This window comes from Microtus ochrogaster, unplaced genomic scaffold (assembly GCF_000317375.1).
Source record: "Microtus ochrogaster isolate Prairie Vole_2 unplaced genomic scaffold, MicOch1.0 UNK33, whole genome shotgun sequence".
Taxonomy (NCBI): Eukaryota; Metazoa; Chordata; class Mammalia; order Rodentia; family Cricetidae; genus Microtus; species Microtus ochrogaster.
In genome coordinates this window covers 839,040-861,478 of record NW_004949131.1, presented here as the reverse complement: position 1 = coordinate 861,478, position 22,439 = coordinate 839,040, and the positions used below count along the sequence as shown (strand labels likewise).

At 43.6% G+C, this 22,439-nt stretch overlaps 1 protein-coding gene across 1 annotated transcript in view; it reads right to left on the bottom strand.

Moving 5' to 3' along the window:
• The window catches only part of Acad11 (acyl-CoA dehydrogenase family member 11), a 74,065-nt gene that overhangs the window by 4,985 nt on the left and 46,641 nt on the right, over positions 1–22,439 (bottom strand). The window contains exons 14-17 of the mRNA XM_005368460.3: positions 11,330–11,396; positions 10,466–10,551; positions 8,627–8,698; positions 7,736–7,890 (exon numbers count right to left, since the gene is read on the bottom strand). Coding sequence (XP_005368517.1) covers positions 7,736–7,890; positions 8,627–8,698; positions 10,466–10,551; positions 11,330–11,396 — 380 coding nt within the window. The remainder of the gene's footprint in view (positions 1–7,735; positions 7,891–8,626; positions 8,699–10,465; positions 10,552–11,329; positions 11,397–22,439) is intronic.

Below are 22,439 nucleotides of genomic sequence, written 5' to 3'. Positions count from 1 at the left end.
GACTGTAGAATTGTTGCTTGCTCAGAAATAATTTGTTTTGGGTGTTTTAGAATATGTGCATGTGCACGTGCGCACGTGTACGTGTGTGTGTGTGTGTGTGTGTGTGCGCGCGCGCACGCATGCACGCGCACACATGTGTGCATATCTTGTGCCACGATCTCCAAGCTCAGGCTGTCAGGCATGGTGGCAGATGCCTATTTTGGGTATCTGAATTTCTGCTGTTATATGATGGCTGAACTGCCACACCACCCTTTGTGGTCCTTGTGAACACTAATTACAGCCCCATTGACGTTCTGCAGTGTACAACGGAGGAACTGGTTCTAACCAGACTTGATCATTCCCAGCACACTTTCAGGACGACCCACCCCTTTACTTTGATGGTATGTATTAAAAATGACCTTTCCCCTTAAAGAAGTGTCTTGTACCTATAACCCCAACACTCAGGAAGTAGAGGCTGAAGAATCAGGAGTTCAAGGCTAGCCTAGGCTACATGAGACCCTGTCAACAAAACGAAACAACCAGGGCTGCAGAGAGGGCCTGGTGATTAAAAGCACTGGCTGTTTTTCCAGAGGACCCAGTTTCAGTTCCCAGCACCCACACAACAGCTTACAATCATCTACAACTCCAGTTCCAGAGGATCTGATGCTCTCTTCTGGTTCACACGCAGTGCAGGCAAAACACCCATACACATAACGAACAAACAGAGCCCACCTCCAGACAAGCGGGAAGACCTCATGGGAACAGCTCTGAGAGTTTAACACACAGGTGTGACGTACAACAGTCTCATCCCCCAAGCTCCCCAGTGCAGCAGTGGGCTGGTCTCATAGCCCCACACCCCCAACCCCCGTGACAGGTCGCCCCATAGCTTTGCCTTTTCCAGGGTGTGTAACGCTGTGCAGTGAGATCATCTGGCAAGGTTTTGACGGGGAACGGCTGCTTTCACCCAGTGTAATGCTTTGAATTCTACCCAAGTCCATCTGTTCTTTAACTGTCAGGGATGCTTGTTACTGAGAATGACTCTGTTCTGGGGATGAGCACAGTCTGCTTGCCCATTCATCTGCAGAGGGACACTGGGGCCGTGCCAACTTCTTGAAGTTGACGGAGCTTCTGTAAACCTTTCCATACAGGCTTTGGGATGAGTATGACTTCTTTGTTTTATTGTTTTATAATTTATTTACTTTTATTTCATTTGCATTAGTATTTTGCCTCCATGTATGTCTGTGTGAGGGTGTCAGACCTTGGTGTTAGAGACAGTTGTTAGCTGCCATGTGGGTGCTGGGAATTGACCTAAGTCCTCTGGAAGAGCAGTCAGTGCTCTTAACCGCTGAGCCATCCCTCCAGCCTCCTCATTTTATAGTTTTAAAAAGCAAACACCAGAAGTAGAATTGTTTGCCAATGGATAACATTTATAAGAAATAATTGGCTGCTGGGCAATGGAGGTGCACATGTTTAATCTCAGCACTCGGGAGGCAGAGCCAGGCGAATCTCTGAGTTCAAGGCCAGCCTGGTAGCAAATTCCAGGACAGGCAAGGAAGGCTACACAGAGAAATCATGTTTTAAAAATCAAAAAGAAAAGGAGATAGATAGATAGATAGATAGATAGATAGATAGATAGATAGATAGATAGATAGATAGATAGATAGATAGTTGGTTGGTTTAAGTGGTTGTACTAGGTAGTGTTTATACTGCTGACTGACAATTCTAGATGTTTCCCAAGCACTGGGTACTGTTAGCAATCTTTTAGTCAGAGATATTTCACAGTGGTACCAGCCTGCATTCTTGGCACTTTTGATCTTCCTTTGATGTATTTATTTGCTATTGGTAAGTCTGTTCTTACAAGACTTGAATAAATGTTCTTGAAATATGACATAGCAAAAAATGCAAAACAAAGGGGAAAAGATGTGTCATGCAAACATAATCAGATGGCATGGAAAGTGAACTTCAAAGCAAAACTGCGTGGGAAAGCAAAGGGTCTAGAGTACCTGGAACATTTAAAGAGGAGGGTGAAGTGAGAGAATTTAGTCCAGCTTATTTTGAGACAAGTTGTATAAAAATGTGCAGTGCTGGTAGACAAAGACTCACAGAGAGTTCAGACATATGAGAACCAGAAATAAAACAACAGCGACTGACCTCTGTAGAGGCACAAGAGCACTTAGATGGAGGAAAGACCCTTCTCCAGCAAGTGTTGGAACAAACAAACAGACAGGAACGGGACTCTAAAGGCCCATGCCTTACATTATGACTGCTGTTCTCCAGGACAAAGTGCAAGATCTTGGGAAAACAGTCAGATAAAACCCTCAGCACAGACGGGCAAAACAAAGGCCTCAGACTGATGCCTGAACATGGGCCACAAAGACAACAGGACAAGTGAGGGTCACTACAGCAAGATACTTCTGCTTCATGAAAGACCCTGTTAAAGGATGGGGAAAAACGCTAAGGGGCGAGGGGGGGGGAGGCGTATACTTGAAAACCACAGAGCTGATAGATTATAGTGCCCAGAATGTAAGCTAACTCAGTAGAAAACATCAAACTATCGAGGCAGACAATGGACATCAGACACAAGCCCAAAGGAAGGATGTGGAAAATAATGACAAGATGTCCCTATAAGGGTGACATAAAGAATTTGACATATCAGTATAAGCCAATCAGAATGCCCACATAAAGAAAATGGTGGCACCAACACATGCTGGTGGGGATGCACAGAAACTGGACCCCTCACATACAGCTTGTGGGCTGAACAGACAATGACACATTGCCCAGAAACCGTTCTCTTGGCATGCATCTCATGGAAATGATGTTAGTATTCATCCACTACCAGCTTCATAACAACCCAAGACATAAAACCACAAATGGTGCAGGTGTCCCTTAGCAGATGCAAAGCTCACCTGTAGTGAGGCTTGGTGCGGGACAATTCTATATTGTGTCAATTATATTTTAAATAAATGCTGATTGGCCGGTAGCCAGGCAGGAAGTATAGGCAGGAAAACCAGACAGGAAGTAGAGGTGGGATAATGAGAACAGGAGTATTCTGGGAAGAAGGAAGCTCCTCCTGCAGTCCTGCCCAGACACCGAAGAAGCAGGATGTGGCCTGCCCCACTGAAAAAGGTACTGAGAAATGTGGCTAACATATATAAGAATAATGGGTTAATATAAGTTATAAGAGCTAATACAAAGCCTGAGCAAATGGGCCAATCAGTTTATAACTTATGTAGGCCTTCTGTGTGATTCTTTGGGACCTTACAACTGTGGGAACTGGGCAGGACAGAAACCCCAACAAGCAGGCCCTCATGTTACAGAGGCTATGCAAAGAGATGATGCTCAGCGGTACTGCTAGCTACTGAATCACACAGCTTGTGGTTGTCCAAAGAACAGTGACTGAGGGAGACAGTCAACCCCCAAATGCTTACATATTATATAATCCTATGTCTGGAATGAAAAAAGGACTTAAAGTGGAGCAGGTCATGTTGCTAGGAGTCAATGAAGATGTGGTGTTGAGAGGGAAGTGAGTTTGCTCCATGAAAGGACAGTCTAAATGAGCCTATGCTGATGGGAAATCTGTAGCCTAACAATATCCATGACAACATCAACATCATCTCAGAAGCAACTGGACATTCATAATTCAGCACGGGAGTCCAGGAGGAATAGTAAATGATCCCAGATGATCAAAATGGACTTTTCCGGGTTCCCAGTTTTAAACACAGAACGATTGTTATGATGCTCACTAAGCCTACTCAGCAATTACAGCGCTTGACTCAAGCCATGGGAATCTCCCACAGTCATCTTATGCTCAGCCATTCTTCCTCAGCCTCCCATGGCATCTAAGATTTGAAGTGTGTCTAAATGTAACACAAAATGTAAAATATGCACTCAATTTTAAAACGCAAACTACCTCATTAATCCTATTTTTTATATTGATTTCATTGTGATCACACGTATTGGGTCAAGTAAAAAAAAATTTATTTTTCCGAGACAGGGTTTCTCTCTAACAGCCCTGACATCCTAGAACTCACTCTGTAGACCAGGCTGGCCTCGAACTCACAGAGCTCCACCTGCCTCTACCTCCTGAGTGCTGGGACTGAAGGCACGCACCACAACACCTGGTTAAAATGTTCTTTGAAAGAACTTCATCTGCTGCCTCTTACTTTCCAAAACCGCGGCCACAGACTCAGCATGGCGGTGGTCTGGGGTCCCGGTACTCAGGTCAGGACTGGCCTGGTGGGTAAAAACAGGCTCAGAACTAATTCCAAGCAAGCTGCCAGAGCTGATGTGTTTTTTTTTTTTGTTTGTTTGTTTGTTTTTTTGATGAATGGCAAACAGGGAACTCACAACTTCATGAACAGACTTAAATGTTCCTCCTTCTTAGCTTTTAGAAGGAAGGACCGAGTTCCCAGCTGGGTCTCCTCAGACCCCAGATTTGCTGAAGAGCACTGAGGGGTGGACACTGACCACTCCGGGAAATACCCAGATGTATTGACTAAGATGAAATTCTATTTCAGAGCTGGAGTAATCTAGAAGGCAGCTGGAAGGAGTCTCCTCATTCAGGGAAACAAAATGTCATTTTTACAAATTGAAGGAAAGAACTGGAGCGGCTTCTTGTTTGTGACATGCCTTCACGTTCTCTCTGCTTCTGCCAGTTCCATTAATTTGAGCCAGATGGGGGAGGGGTCCAGTAGAAGGAGACACATTTTAAGCCCTCACTGGCATAGCAGGATACATTAAAGATGGGGGTGGGGGGAATCCTCCCTGGTGCAGCATTCAAACACCACTCAGGGGGCTGGAGAGATGGCTCAGTGGGTAAGAGCACTGACTGCTCTTCCAGAGGATCTGGGTTTGATTCCGTGCACCCACAAAGCAGCTCACAATTGTCTGTCATTCCAGTACCAGGGGATCCAATACTCATGGGAAAGCACCAATGCATATAAAATAAAAATTAATTAATTAATTAAAAAAACCACCACTCAGGTCAGGTGTTGATGGAGGTGGGTCTTGTATCTATCTGTTGCTTTCATTGGTTAATTAATAAAGAAAACTGCTTGGCCTGATAGGACAGGAAATTAGGTAGGCGGAGTAGACAGAACAGAATGCTGGGAGAAAGAAGCAGATTCAAGCAGTCACCATGACTCTCCTCTCCAAGATGGATGCCCGTTAGACTTGTCCCGGTAAGCCATACTCAAGTGGCAATACGGATATTAGAAATGGGTTAGATCAATATGTAAGAGCTAGCCAATAAGAGGTTATAACTAATGGGCCAGGCAGTGTTTAAAATAATACAGTTTCTGTGTAATTATTTCGGGGCATAAGCTAGCCATGCTGGAGCTGGAGTGGCCGAAATGCAGCCCGCCGCTCCACTTACTACAAGGTGTGCTGGTGTATGCCTTTAATTACAGCACTGGGAGCCAGGGGCAGAGGGGCAGAGGGGCAGAGCTGGACACCCCACTGTGTCCTCCCTTCGCCTTTATCAGAGGCCTGCTGGATACCCTAGCGTGTCCTCTAGCGCTTACATGACAAGCTCAAAAAGCTACTGGGAAGAAGTCATGAGCAGTGCCATCAGCAACTCAGAAGTCACCTTTTTGGCATTAACAGGGCCATATTCATCATGATCCTCTGTATCTTCCAACAGTGCTCCTCAACTGCTGATTCCTGTCCTTTCTATACACCAAGGGGCTTCCTCCAGATCGTTACTGCATATGGTGTATGAGGCTGGCTGCGTTCTTCTTAAAAACAGTGTTGTGAACAAACCATGCCCATGTTGAGTGAGCACGAACACTTCACAAATATTAGTGTTAAGTAACTATTGCCGTTGTATTTTGCAGACCCCTCCTTCCAGTTTCTCCTCTGCTACAATGCTACTATTGTTAGCATTTGTATTTATATCTGTACCAGCATTGTAATGATTTCAGCCACATCAGGCTAATACTTCCGGGTTCTAGGGGCCATGCATGTGCAGACAAGCCCTCAGGCAGAAGTGCCTAAGGGCCCCCAGGGATGTTAAAGGGCCCCCTGTGAGCCATGTGTGGTGTGGATTACATCATCCACGTATGACTCGGCTAAGGTCTTGCACACATGCGTGGGTGCATCATCCACGTACGACTCAGTTAGACCTTTGTGTACATGCGTGAGCCCCGTTCATCTGCATATGACATAGCCACATCAACCCCTGTGCATATGCAGTAGGCAGCTTTTAAAAGCTGGACATGCCACCTTCCTCCCTCTCTCTGCACAATGACTTCCCCGGGCCTGTGCATGCCCCCTCTAATAAACTCCTAAGCAGGTTTGTTGTGTGTTCCGTGTTTCCTTCTCACTCACGCCAGGTAATTTCAAGCATTACTATCAAAACCAACATTGAAGATGGAGTGCTTCACAAGGCAAACACAGCTTATAAAACCCTATGGGAAAAGCATGCTTGTGCATGCATTTAATCCTAGCCCTTGGGAGGTAGAGGCAGATAGCTCTCTGAGTTCGAGGCCAGCCTGGTCTACAAACTGAGTTCCAAGATAGCCATGGCTACACAGTGAAACCATACAGAAAAACAAAACAAAACAAAACAAAATAACAACAAAAAAAAGACAGAAAGAAAGAAAAAAAAGCTGCTGTGAAACATTCTGAGGTTATAGCTGTGCAGGGGACTCATGCAATAAAACACCTGTGTGCAGCAAGCACAATACCTCTGTCAACACAAGATAGACCTAATACTAGCATGTGAGCAGCAGTAAGATTAAATACCTAATACTAAGTTTCTTGTTTCTTAAAAATTAGAAGAGAACATCTCTCTTGTAGGTTCTCCAGGGCCTGCAGCTATCCCACTTCCCTCTGCTGATACACACAACTTAATTTTTCTGTATATTTATAACAATATTCATAGTGGGTTGTTAATAACAGACACAACAGTATATAATTTATAGATGAAAATTCAAAAACCATGTACCACCAATTAAATGCTGGCTCCATTTTTATGTTTCTCCATCAGTAGCAAACTGGCTTCCTCCAGAGTCAGCTCATCCCATTATTTAATCTATCATTGAATATTTCTTTTTTCTCTAAATTATGTACTGTTATGGAATAATCTTTTTGTATACTGTGAAGATGTGTCTTTGCCAAGGTGCCTTCTGATTTGTTTAATAAAAGAACTGACTGGCCAATAGCTAGGCAGGAAGAGGTTAGACAAGACTTGCAGACAGAAAGTACAGGGGATGGGGGAAGGGTGGGATCAAGCAGGAGATGAAACTGCCTTGCTGAAATAAAGTACCACCACCTGGTAGAGCGTAGATAAGAAATATGGGTTAATTTAGATGTAAGGGCTAGTTAGTAATAAGCCTAATCTATTGGATGAGCATTTATAATTAACAATAACTCTGCGTGGTTATTTGGGAGTCAGATGGTGGGACAGAGCTGACCAGTGGTCCCCATGAAAAACTCTGCCTACAATGTACTGTTTTCCTCTATGTTTACATTGATCTGTTCTAATTCCCTCCCAAAACCCAAAGGAAAAGGCTAGTTCTTTTTCTATGACAGTCCCCACAAGTCCTCAGTGAGCTGTGATGTCCTAGGCCCTCTACACTCTCTACACTCTCTATGCTGGGGAAAAGCAGCTTCTCACGCAGGACGTGACCACGCCCTCAGCAGAGATTCTCCAGCTCACTTAGAGGAAACCACTCCAGCACACAGGCTCCTCTCACTAAGGTCAGAGTAGGTTAGCAGGCTACAGCAAGCTCCCGGACATTCAAGATCCTCTTACATGCTCGTACAGCTTCTTCTTGAAGGCTACCCTCTGTACTGCCCGTTCACACATGAGCTGCAGAATGCGCTCGGCCAAACCCACGCTTCTCATGCAGTGGTGGATTCTTCCAGGTCCAAGGCGGCCTTGGGAAATTTCAAACCCCCTGCCTTCACCTGTGAGAGGGCAAGCAGAACGTGGTGAGGGTGACTCAGCCAGTCCCTTTTATCCACATGACTTCTAGGAAAGGCGGAGCTGTCCATACTATAAACAATCTTCCGGTGAGGAAAGAGTCAAGTTTGCAATCAAGTTCATCAGGCTACAAAGAAAGCTGAGCCGCTGTCCCTGCCTTAGGAATGTAGAGTCCAGGAAAAAAGGCCGTGGATAAGGGAGACACAGAGAGACAAGGAAAGGCAAAGGAGGGGCAGTTTGTCCTCCATTGTGATCCCAGGGTCTGTGTGTATGGGGGTGAGCGGGTAGAAATGAGAGGAAAAACCACCTGTGACGGTTGGGAGGTTTCCAGTGAATGGAGAGATGAAGTCATCTCAGGCATGTAGTGAACATTTAAAATTTTATTCCGTCTATTCTCTCTTGGATCTGAATTCAATGCAAGTATTAACCTTTCCTTAGAACTAGTAGGGAGCCCATGACCTCGCTTTAGAAAAAGCATGTTGCTCTCAGTTGGATAATGTTTGTATTCAGCTATGTTTCCAGCTGTTATAAAACAGAAGACTCTCATTTAACACTCAGATAAAACCATATCAACCCAGAGAAGAAAAATACACAGAATGAACATTTTCCTTGATAATTGGAATAAGATGGGAGGTATCCAAACTAATGATGTATATCTTTTACAGATTCAGACCTGGGAATAGAAATACACAATACTGTGTGTGGGGGGGGGATACTTACCCAGTATTAAATTGGTAGCAGGAACTCGCACATGATTAAAATGGACCTCCCAGTGCCCACCATGTTCATTATCTACAAAACAGAAAATGATCATTTAAAATACAAAATAAGTTGAGCAAAGAAGTCACAGTGACTCTGCTATGAAGTATAATTATATTTTATATTATTATATAAGGTATAATTATATAATATTACCACATATTTATATTTATTGTATTTATATTGCACAATTATACTTTATGTTAATTATGTTAACAATTATATAATAGAATCATAATTATTCAGTGAAAGTAGCATTTCAAAGATGAATATATTGTGGACATTCCAGGGTAGAACTCAGCCCTCAGGACACAGCAATTGATGTCACAGCAAACACAACTGTTGGAGTTAGAAGAGGTCTCAGAAACCGTTTGATAGAGGTTTGTAATCTGTCATCTGAGGTTGTAAAGCTATGGAAATGGAAGGTTCCATGGCATACATGTCCATACAGGTGACCCAAAGGTCAGTTGGTTTGGGGGAAAGGATTCAAAGAAAATCTAAAAATCCAAAACAGATGGCTGGGGAGACAGCTCAGCTGGTAAAGGAAGGGTCTGCCCAGTGCCATGAAGACCTGAGTTCAAATCCCCAGCACCCACATAGATCCCAGGGATGCTCGTGGACATCTGTAGCCCTAGCAGTGGTAGGGCAGAGACAGGCAGAGTCAGAGTTTGGATTCAGTGAGAAAGCCTGCCTTGAAAGACAAGGTCGAGCCAGGCAGTGGAAGACATTTGATGCTAACACTGGCTTCCACATGCACAGCACAGATACACATGCACACAGGCATGATACACTCCACACACAGAAACTAAATTAAGAAAATTAAAACCCTCCAAGCATGAAAGCGAGTAACATTTCTGGAGTTTGTTTGTCTGTTTATTATCTTGCTGTGGAAACTGATATTCAAGAATGCTGAGGAACTTGGTCAAGGGGTCAGGCGGGCTCAGTGGGTGACAAGGCAGAAATACAGTCATCGTTCTGTCTCCACTCTTGGTCTGCACTGGTCAGGTCCTAGTCTATGAGCCGGGATGCTTCTCGCCTTCAGGTCTTTCATTCTCCCAGTGCGTAAGCTCCCAAGTGGAAGGACCTTGATCTACTGCAGTCACAAAAGCTCTCGATGAGTGGATGACCTTAGTGTCACAAGCACAGGGTGTGTGCTCAGGATGGGTGGCAGGGAACAAGTAGCCTTACTTAGAAATTCCACCCAAGGGCAGAGTCAAAGGAAGTGTTTTGTACTCAACTAAATCAGAATTCATCGCATGGCTTACTAACAACTCTTATGGGTTAAGAGAACTGAACACAGAGATAAAAAATAACTAAAACATTTTAGTGATCATGTCAAACTGGTTTATTCATGTTTCATTCTTCCCCTTGAAGAGACCCACTATGTGACCAGGCATCCATTTCCAGGATGAGAAGATGAGAAACTCCCACTGCTTACTCATTTTCAATGTTTTAAATGTGGACTCTTTTTTTAAAAAAAAAAAAAAAAAAAACACAATTGAGGTTTCTTTTCTAAGTATACAAACACACGTAAAGAGTAGGCTGCCAGTCAGGACTGCATCCTGAGGACAACCTGCCCTTTCCACAGTGTAAGCAGTGAGGCAGGAAGCTGTGCTGCCGCAGCCCGCTCCTTTTCTGCTCCGTCTGGACCTCCCCTAGCACAATGAAGAGCAGATGGGGCTGGAGGGACTCCTAAGGGCTCATCTCGGGCCTGCTTCGCAGCCCTGCTGACTCCCTTCCGCGCTTCTGCAGACTCCACCTTCCTGCATGTGACACCCAGGCTTGTTTATGAGTGCTCACCCATGTAGCCGAACACTGGCAAAGGCCGTATGAGTTCTACTCCAGGTGTGTCCATTGGAACAAGAATCATGCTGTGTTGTTTGTGTCTGCAGAAAGGACAGACAGCATTAGGGAAACGGTGCTAAGAGTTGAGACGATTGTTATTGTCGTGAGATCACATAAGCAAGGACGGCTGGTACGTGCTTAGCCCAGTCTGTCCCAGGCTGAGAACTGGTACAGAAACAAGGGTTCACAAAGGAACAAATCCGGAGGTTCCTCACTACTCCACAATGGTAAAGGCCAACTGACATCCCAAATTAAACATTTTAAGACAATTGTCTTTAATACACACATCCAAAGGCTTCTGTATTTCAGACAACTCTGAACACTTTTATTTCTCTCCCTGTCTTCTTTAGTACCAATGACTGAACCAAGACCTTGGACAGGACAGGTAAATTCTCTGCCACTGAACAATGAAAATTTCAATTTCTAGTCGCCTTATCCAAATATCTTTCAAGGCTCATGAACACTTTATCCTCCCTCCCTACCCACCCCCTTTCAGTTCGGTCTCACTGCAGGCTGATCTGGAGCTTTCTGTGTGGAGCAGGCTGGACTCTGCCTCTGTCACCTCCTGAGTATTTAGGTCACTGGCCTGCACTACCAACTGCAGCAGCCACTCCTGTACAGTGCACAGCTTCACTCCCTAAACTGCCTCCCAGATAGATTTTGAAAGTAAAACAATTGAGACGCAGGTCTACAACATGAATTATTAACATATCTCCTGTTGTGGTAGGACGCCCCCGTGGCACACTTGAAGTGACTAGACGGACATAAAGAACACCTGGCTCACTTTCATGGCCCTCTCCGTCAGAACCGCTTTGTTACCTGGATACAGAAGCAGTTTCCGTTCTTCCCAAAACAACTGCGATTTTACACTTGGGATTCCCAGCTCCTAAGACCAGGAGAAAAGAAGCAGAGTGAACAAAGAGAGAGCTCTTATTTCACACTTCACTCTGAGGGCTCTGCTCTCTGCAAGTCTAGTTCCCATCAAAGGGGCGGTTATTTGATTCATTAAAATAACACTTCGTCCATACTGTGCATCATTCAAGAAGGATTAGGCAAGGGCAAGATTGGACTCCATCAATGAAAGCTGCTGTGCCAAAATACACAGATGTCAAAACCACGTGAAACAGCTGTGATGGCAAAGCAACGTGAAACAGCTGTGATGGCGAGGCCAAAGCGGCCTCGCTCTCATTCACGCCACTTGAGGCATTCGCTCGCAGGAAAGGCTGTAAAATTTTATTAGTTTGATGTAATATCGTCTAGGCTCTGATTCCATCTTCAGGTGGTAGGGTTATTTATAGGTTTACTAAGGATGAAAATTAGACACCATAAAGTTATTCTACTTTGAACGTAAAATCTTACTTTATCACACTTCAGGGTTGGTGAGAATTCCCCCTTAGGACCTTGCAGAAGCACACTGAAGGGCCAGTGAGAGGACTCAGAGGGTAAAGGTGATGCTGAGACTGACGATCTGAGTTAACTCGGTTGTCTTCTGACCTCCATGCATGCACATACTCTCGCATGCACACACTCTCGCATGCATGCACACACTCTCACATGCATGCACACACTCACACACACACTTGCATTCATTTGCAAAATAAAAGTAATTCTTTGTTTTTTTTTTTGTTGTTGTTTTGTTTTGGATTTTCAAGAAAGGGTTTCTCTGTGTAACATCTCTGGCTGTCCTGGAACTAGCTCTTTGTAGACCAGGCGGCCCTCGAACTCACAGAGCTCCACCTAACTCTCTCCGTCTCCCAAGTGCTGGGATTAAAGACATGTGCTACAACCACCTGGCCATAAATGAGATCCTTAAGAAAGAACACTTTGGAATTCTTTGTACCAATTGGCTGACTTTCTAATCACACAGTGAAAGAGAACTGTGTCAGACTGCTGACCATATCTATCTGACTCTTAGATGATCAAATTCTCTTTCCTAAGAGAGTTCAATAGATTTCAAATCAAATAAACATTTAGTGAGACATGTAAGGAATTACGTCAAATAGTTGAAAAATGCATAAAATTCCAGGAGATGGAGATGTAGCTTGTATATTTAGAAGGGATTTAAAAGGCATATCAACCAACAGAGACTTTCGGGTTTCACTGGGATTCCAGCTAGGTGTAGGAAAACAAAGAATATTAGTGGCAGCTATGAAACGATTTGACATTTGCACTCACTGGATCTGCTAGAGCATTTAGTAGCTCTGGTGTGCTAATGGTATTATGGTCATATTTATGAAAAGCCCTTATTGAGACACACACTAAAACATCTGTGAGAAAAATCATGTGACATCTGGGATTTATTTCAAAATAATATGGAGAAGGAAGGAACGGGAGTAGAGACAAAGCAAGCCTAGTTGTGAACTGGAAATGATTAAGTCTCAACACTACTCAACACCAGTTCCTAGAGGATTACCATGTGTGGCAGGGTTAGGAAGAAGTGTGCTGCTGCCATGGAGGGCCTGGGAACAGCAAACGGAGACTGTCCCTGGAAACAGCTGCTTTTCCTCTTCAGGCTGGAGAGGGCTGGGAGAGGTTGCAGAGAAGATGCTAAACGTTCCTGGGAGAAAGATGAAGGCAGAGGGAACAAGGGAAAAGACTTTGGAAGGTGAGGGTGGAGAGAGAAAAAGAGGGGGGGGGATTGGAGGCAATCTGCTTTTCACACCATCTGAAGCGCCTCACATTTGGGTCTGTGGCTCTCGAGACGCAGCAGGATAAAGAGGGTACAGCCCGGTAGCTCTTGCCGGTTTTCAATCTAACTGAGGAGACACCAGGGAAACAGGACACTATACACCAGAAACGACCCCCACACAAAAATTGAGCCGATAGCTTTCCTAAAAACAGTCCGGAAGGATTCAAAATGCAGAACAGTGTCTACCTCCCAACACTGTTGAGATGCCCACTGAGACAAAGATGTCAAAATACAGTGAAGGCAAAACTGTAGAGAAAAGGAAAAAGAGGGAGTGAAGCAGGGTTGGGATGTGGGTGGCCACTGAGAGATGAGAGATTCCAATAGGATCTGGGAGATGGGTGAGGGCAAGAACACCAGGAAAATAGAGACAGCAGAGTCCTGCAGAGGGACAGGGAGAGGAGGACATGAAAGTGGCCAAGGATTAAATGGAGCAGCTTGCATTCTCATAAGAATGACAGACTGGAGGACGGAAGTACTGTGCTCACTATAGTTGGTGGCCATGTCAGAGGAGAGGCGGATGGCAACTGACTTCGGGGTGTCAGACCACCAGGAGGCAAAACCCTGATGGGTGAATCAAAGGCCACAGACTCCAGAATGTCTTTTGCCTTTACACATGGTGTGAATGGGAGCGGGGAGATTCCCACTGCCTGTGATATAGTGTGTTTACCTCACGGAAACATCCTGTTCTACTGGGCATTTTTACCAATACGGATTATTATACAGATGATTTCTTCCTAAGCTGTACTGTCTGCTTGATAATAATAATGTTAGTTTATACAGAGTATTGATGAAGAAAAATAAATGCAAAGAAAGGGCCTGTGAGTTTCACCTAAGGAGCTGCATAGACCACACAGAGCGCAGTGCAAGTAAATAATTAAGACAAGCAGTTGAATCTCGGGAGCCAGGCTGGCTCAAATTCCTCTAATCCGAATGCTGGAAGATGAAGTCATGGGTTTTGCTATGCATTGTTAGCTGAAACAAAGCCCTATAATAACTTCAGGTTAGAGCAGATGTTTTGATAATAGCTTTAGGTTAGAAACCCAAGAAGACAATCTAAATTTTTAGAAAGGCACAGGGTTGAGTGAGGAACTCGTTAAGGTCAGGAAACAAGAGCAGAGTAGACCAGTTATTACTAGCTGATGGCTCTTTCTTGCTAGGATTGGTTGATGACCAAAGGTGATGATTAATTCTTTGTACCCAGTTCTGCCCTCAATTTCCTGATATAAAAACTATTGATGAGGGGGTATGCACCCTAAAGATTTAAAACAGAGCTGATTGGTTGTTTTTTTATGTATAAAAGTTTAGGTTTGTGATTCCTTTAAGATTCCTTATAAGATTACCTTTCAATATAAATAATAAAGTAATTGGCTCTTTCTTTGTAACTGCAAAACACAGTCTGCCAGTAAAAGACCCGACTGAGAAGAATATCTTGCTTGGCACATGATTAATCTGTAACAAGCTGCTTAGGTATGAATGTACAAGGGTTCTCGGGGTAATTTGTTTTTACCTGCAATACATAAAATATTTAATCATGTAAAGGATATGGAAACATGCTATTTTTTTACTTGTAGTCATCGTAATCATCCACTTGAAAAACAGAATGTAACCACATTGTAATTTTTATATTGCCTGAAAGATTTTGCGGGGGTATATAAGCTGTAAGTGAAAGAATATTATGACAGAGTTAAAATGAGTTAGAAGGAAAACATCAAGAATAAAAGAAGGAATAGAAAATGCAAAAGAAGAATAAAGAAAAGGTTTGAAGGAACGAAGGAAACCATCAAGGGAATGTATGTCTTTTCCATAACCCCTTCAGATTAAAACAAACAAACAAACAAACAAACAAAAAAAACAAGTCACTTTAAGCCCTGCCCTGCTGGAGGCTGATCCCCCAGGCAGCGAAACCCACATCAGATGGAGAATGAGGGAAAAGTTGGCCACCTTGAATCAAACTGAATGCCACTGCTGTCCCCCAGGGCATGGCACTGCCACATGGTGCAGTGGGGATGAGCAAGCTGGTAGAGTTGCTCTTATTTGTTACCATTTCAACTAGATAATAGGAACTAAAAAATATTACAAAACTAAGCAGGGTATAGAGGCAAACTGGGTGCGGTACCACATGCCTGCCATCCCAGCACTCTGTGTGGGGAGTGGGGCTGAGGTGGGAGGATCCTGAGTTCCTAACCTGACTGAGTTACTGGTGAGACTCTGTTCAACAACCCCCACCACAAAAAGGAGGAAAGCAAAGCCAAGCCTGCCATCTTCTAAACAGATTATAGATTCCGGCTGGGAGAGGGAGGCTACATGTGGTTTTCATTTTTCCCTCCCAGTTTTTCTTTAATCTGAACAAAAACCCCACAAACAGTGGAGAGCATCTCCTGTTACAGAGGGCCACTTCCTCACATGTGATTATGTGTAATTCCAGAAACCATACATGCACACTCTGCCTAGTGAAACATTTAAATGGATTTTAAAAATACAAAATAGTCTAATTTTGTTTATTTGTTTTTCGAGACAGGTTTTCTCTGCGTAACAGTCCTGGCTATCCTAGAACTAGCTCTGTAGCCCAGGCTGGCCTCAAACAAAAAGAGATCCTCCTGCCTCAGGCTCCTAAGTATTGGGATTAAAGGCTTGTACCACCACTGCCTTTCCGAGGAGTGGATGCGGGGTGGTGTACCAAGGAGGTGGGGAGGAGGAAATGGGAAGAGAAACTGTAGTTGGTATGTGAAATAATAAAAAAAATATTTAATAAACAACAACAACAACAACAAACACCCACAAAATCGCTTTTCTCCATAAAAGGGAGGGCTTGGGGAGAAGGCAGTGAGCATAAAGTGAGTGTCTCCACTCATTCTCAGGCTGGCATCAAGTCAAGGGCACACCTCAGCTGTGCCTGAATCATAGCTCCGATGTCTCTGCAGTAACAGCCACCAGAACTGTCTGAACACGCAGAGGTGTGTACATGTGACCTCTATGGATGACTAGGAAGGGAGGTGTCTTCTAACTAAGTGAAACGGGAAATTTAAATAGTAAAACTGGCAATCATATGTGGAATTGTTTTTCCACCCTGCTGGGCATTTGCAACATAATCTTATTACTAAACCCAATTGCTTCAAAGAGAGGGAAATGGAAACTATTATACTAAAGGAATGCGTGTTTTTCATTAAAAGAAAAAGAAGCAATTGTACGAGCCTAAATATGAAAAAACACGAAGTTACTGAAATAAAACACATCGCCATGTTTCAAGTAGCCTGCTGGGTCAGTGCTGGCATGGCACAACAGGGGCTTCAATTCAGCAGAGCACGCTTGCTTTATGTCACCAATGCCCTGGTTTAAACGTTAAATGTCCCCTCATGTCCCTGCGTTAAAAAAGGACTGTTGCCGGGGAGCACTAACTAATAGGAGGCGGTGGAGCCCTGGGATGTGGGGCTTAGACAGTAAGTCATGTTGGATATGCCTGGAAAGAGGAACACGGACTCAGTCCTCTCTCCTTCCTTGTTTACCTCATGGCTATGGCTAAGTGCTCTGCTCTGCTATGTCCCCATGCCACCTCTGCGCCTCTCCCCTTGCCACTGAGCATCTGCTCCAGGGGTCCAGAGCACTAGGGCCATCTGACCATTGACCAGAGTCTCTACAGCCTTGAGCAGGAACAAACCTTTCTTCCATGTTAATCAGTTCAAGGCCTTAGCTTAGTGACAGACAACTGACCAACAAAACCAACAGGAAAGAGGAGTTTTACTGTTTCTGGGCATTCTCTTTCATTGTGGACCTTAGCTACAATTCCTTCTTGGGAAATACTCATCTGGGAGATTGTCCCCCTTTGATTTGCACAGACTCTGTAATCACCTGAAGTTATGCTTTGTTTTTCAGATTTTAAAAGTTATTTTAAATTGTGTGTGGGTGGGTGCACATGAGTGCAGTGCAGGCGCCCACAGATCCCCCTGGATTGTAAGCTGCCCAGTGTAGGTGCCGGTAACTGAATTCCAATCCTGTGTTCTTAACCACTGAGCAGTTTTTCCAGGCCCCATGACGTCATGCTTTCTTTCTTAGAAATTGCAGAGTAAAATTTTTTTTAATATAACAACTCACTCTGAACTCCTCAATAATATTTTCCTAGTCAGAGCTAGAACCTAGAGGCCCATAAGTCACAATGCTAATTCTCCATGCCCCATGCAACACAGCACCTTCTTGGTGAGCACATTGCTGAAGACTGGATCTGGACAGACCGACGTCATTTTCATTACAAGTCCTATAAGAAGCTGACGCCGTCAGAAGAGCAACCTGGGCTGGAGCTGTGGCTGGGGTGGGGGTGGGGGCAGGCAGAGTGCTAGCCTAGCCTGTATGAAGTTGAGTTCAAACCACAACACCACATTAAATAAATGAATAAACAAATAAATACAACAAAACAGGGAGTAGCAGTATGCCCGTAATCATAAAACTTGGGAAGGGAAGCAGAGGGGAGGCTCAGAAGTTCAAGGTCATCCTGAGCTTCGTATTGAGTTGAAGGCCAGCCTGGGCTACAGGAGACTATGTGTCAGTGAAACACGCAAGCATAATCTCGACCATTCTTGGAACTTGGGCTCACAACCCTCTTTTTTTCCTATTTAGAATGAGAATTTCTAAAACCATGCTTTTCAGAATGAAAATGCTTTAGGCTCTTCCTCATTTAACCCCTCAATAGATCACAGATCGATTAAAAAAAAACCCTCAAAACATTAGGCAAACAATTCTTTAATTTTTATCTTTTCCATTAACACATGGAAAATAATTCAGATTCTTTTTTGAATAATTCAGATTCTAAAACAGAAAACATCTAATTTGGCTCTTCTGCTGACTGTTAAATAGAGGAAGACGGGGAATACACAATTGATAAAACTTGCAATGTTTTGCAATTAACCTGGCTGATTCAGAAGAACGAGATGCAAATCCTCATAAATGTATCAAGCTCCCCGAGCTCCAGGCAGAACTTGGCAGAGGTAGCAGCTGGAATGCCCTTCTAGAAAAGAGAATCCCCTCTTTTCTGTGTTTTAGTTACTGAACAGGATACAGAATGTCAGAAGTGAGACAGGCCAGAGGAAAGGCAGAGTCCAGAGAACACGCCAGCATATCTGGGGTCACAGGCCTTGTGAACGAAAACAGATGCCCAAGATAAGGATGTTTGTTCTCAGTGCAGCAGACTGTATTGCGAGACGGTTCAACTGCCAGCATCCAGTCAGACTATGAATTCTATCCCTTGACGTTTGCTCAGGAGCGTAACTTCAGAGGCTCCCAGTTCACATGTTTATCAATCAAAGATCAGTTTCCCACAGAAGGAAAAATGGCAACTAGAATTATCATGACCACTGTGTATGCGGCTAGAAAGTGACATAAACTCATGGTACCACACAGAGCATAGCCAGCCACCCAGGAGGTCTCGAGGTCATATCTTCTACCAATACGGACTTGCTCGAGTGAAAACGCTTATACTTAATTTGGCATCAGCTCTAATAGTAATGGTTCAAATTAGGATGAAGACATTGTGAGATAAGGCCCTTCTTACAATAAAATTCCCTCTTGGGAAAGCTTATCGTCCAAGGTCATGATTGAGGGGAAATTATCCACCGTGTTTTCTCAGAGCTCATGCCATTTCTAAAGGGCAATCAGCTCTCAGCACATGTTAAGCCAGCCTTGGAAAGACTGATGCTTGCTAAGTATTAAATGCTGCTGGAAACAGATCAAAATGAATTCCAAATAGACTAGGGTTGAAGCTTTCAAAACATTTAAAGAATCAACCCACAAACAACAGTGAAAAATAATATTCATAGATCTTTGGGTTGGAATTCCAAAATCTAAAATATAAATGAGGCTAAGTGTGCTGGTGTGTGCCTGTGATCCCAGCACTTAGCTGATGGAGGTAGTGGATCATGAGTTCAGTTCCATCCTTGGCTACGCACTGAGTTCAAGGAAAGCCTGGGCTACCTAAGACCCTTCCTCAAAATAAAACCAAACCAAAGTAAAACCAAACAAACACAAAAGCCAAACCAAAGTAAAAAACAGCCAGGTATGGTGGCACACACCTTTAACCCCAGCACTAGGGAGGCAGAGGCGGGTGAATCTCTGAGTTCAAGGTCAGCCTAGATTAACAGAAGTTCCAGGACAGCCAAGGCTACACAGAGAAACTCTTTGTCTCAAAAAAACAAAAACAAAACACCCCCCCCCCAAAAAAACAGAGAAAGATAAAAACAAACAAACAAAATCAACAATCCCACAAAACTATATGTGAAAGTATAGGATCGAATTATTTGTCAATATAAAGTTATTTTATATTAAGAGATAAAGGTAAATATCAGAAAACTGGAAAAATCTTTCAGCATTTTAAATGAAATATTTAATACCTTCTTAGAGCATTAAAATATCTGAGACCCACTGTAAAGATGAGCAAAGGACAAATTCACAAAAGGAACAGAGAAGAATTAAAAGAGACTTTCCCAGCATTTAATTTTATCAGTCCCCCAAATCAAAGCGGAATAAAGCAACAATGAAATACCATTTTCTACCTAAATGTCAAAAGCACTATTTACAGCAGCTTTTGACTCGGTATTTCACACCGGGCTGGCCTGGGCGTGGTAGAAAAGAAAGGGTTACTACACCTCGGTCTATTGTGGAGGCTTTGAGGAAAGCTGGCATTTCCACACACTGCTGGTGGAGTAACAAAGTAAAACCATTCCTAGGGAACACAACTGGCAAACCCCACCAAAACTACAGTCTCTGGATCCCCCACCCAACTTCTATCATCTATCTACCCTGTAAATGTATGGCTGTCCCTCTGTGGAATGGCAGGGACACGTGAATATTCACTGCAGTAGTATTGACTGTGAAGAGTGTCCAGTCAATGTACAACAGGACTATGGAAGCTTGCTGTGCTATGTCCACAACACAGGCCTCTAACGGGATATGGGGGCTTTCTACACACCAACATGGAAGCTTTCTACCCACGAACATGGGAGTTTTCTACACACCAACATGCAAGGATTCAAGATCACGAATACAAGCAAATCATGCTGACACTCTCTTTGGCATAAAAGACAAGAGGCTAATGTATATATACCTCATTACAGTCTTCAAAGTTCCTATGATTGAGTTCATTTCATTGCACTATTTACAAAGATATCACTCTGCAGATGTGATTTATAACACTAAAAAATGCAAGATTCCTAAAGAAATAATAAAGCAAATTATGGTAATCACGCAATAAACTATTACTTCTGCTGAAGCTCATTGATAGTGAGCTTAAGCAAAAATGGGACATTAAAAATGCCTATAATATGAATTAAACATGTAATATGGACACTAGAAAAGAAGAGCTAAGGTTGTCTCAGCAACGCTCAGTGCACTGCCCAACACCAGTGGTGTTCTAGGTGACAAGGTAGCATGTAGTTCAGTCAAACACCTATCAGCAGGCAAAGTGGTACCACCAGCAGGAGAGCCAGAAATGGATGCAGATAGACGTTTTGGGGAACCCAAAGGCACTGCTATGTTAAGACAGGAGATAATTTTTTACAGTCCATTTGAAAAAAACGAGAATCATAAAGATTCTGAGAAGAAATGGAAGAGAGGCTAAAGGGGGAAAAACCAACAGAATATGCATCAAGTGCTCTGAAAGTCGCCCTCATGGGCAACGCTTTGCTCTGTCCTCAGTTCATGTGACTACCAGTTCTTCCTTCCTTCTTTATTAATGTATTTAATTTATTTATCTGCTGTTTGGTTTGAGTCAGGCTTTGCTGTATAGCCTAGGTTGGTTTTGAACCCATGATCCTCTCGTCCCAGCATCCAGAGAGCTGGGATTACATGCCTGAGCCACCACACCCAGCTGCCTTTCATATTTTATCAAATTTCCCGTTACCACCAATCCTAGCTGGAGAAATGAAAGCACGGCATAGCCAAGGGTCTATTAACCATGACTCAAATGAGGCGGAGCCCAGGGCACCATGCCAGAAGTACCAGCTCAGTCCTGGCACCCTTTATGTCCTGAGGACTTATGCTTGAAAAAATGATTTTTTTTTAATTCAAAAGCTGTACAGATTATTATAAACTTACAACTGGTTCACAAGATAAGAATCCAATTCATAAGAAAATGTGTAGTTTCTTAAGGTAGGATAAACAAGAAGAAGGAGGGGATATATTCCCTCATACATAAAGCAATATTAGGATTACATAACAGGTAGCATCGTGGAATACCAGAAATGTGTCAGAGATAACATGGTAAAATGGGAAAGTCTAACGTTGCATATGTGAAGAAAGAACTTTAATCCTGTTATCAAACTACCTCTAAGGAGGATGTTGCATAAACTGACTGATACATTGATCCATATGTTTATTATCTGACAGGCTGGCATCATGACTAAGATAACAACATAAATGCTGGAGAAACACAATGGACAGGACAGCTGTGGAAGACAGGAACTATCACACAGTCCCAAGAGTGGGCTGTGAGGTCGATGAGAGCACCCTCGTCAGCTTTAACTGTCACTTGGAGTCATATGAGAAGGAACTCATTGAAAGATTTCCAAGATCAGCTTAAAACAAGCAGGTGGGCATGTCTCTGGGAGATTGTTTTGGTTGCTAATGGATAATGGCCCATGATGGGCAGCACTATTCCCTGGTCAGACAGTCCTGGACTGTAGAAGAAAGGGAGCTAAGGACGAGGGCGTGAGCCTTGTAGATACTGAGAGAAGGCACATGTAGACGGATTGGAGAGACAGTACAGAGACCTCCTTAGAATCGTGCCCAGTAACAGCCAGGAGAGAGACACGGCAGGCGAAGGAGTGAGCAGTTTGGGATGAGGTGAGGGGCGTGAAGGGCTGGAAAAGGCAAACCCGAGGGGCATCGTAAGAGACTGCTAACTGCGTGGAGGGCTGGATGCCTACTTTCTCTATCCCTGGTATACAGAAGGACAAGATTAGAGAAAAGGGAACAGAGACCAGGTACACTAGGCCAGGCAGGGGAGCAAGAAAGGCAGCGTCCTCTTGAAGGAGGTGAGAGATTGGAAGAATGACCAGCCGTGGGAAAGAACACTTTAAAAGATCAGGTATGTACATTTTACAAAGCGAACGGGTTGTGTGACGCCATCTTTATCCAAGTCTATTGTGTATTTAACCACACCCCCCATTTTCCTTTACTCTTTTCCCCCTTTCCCTTCCTCTTTCCAATTAGCCCCCCTTTGACTTTTAGCTTTCATAAATAAGAGAAAAAAAAAAAAAA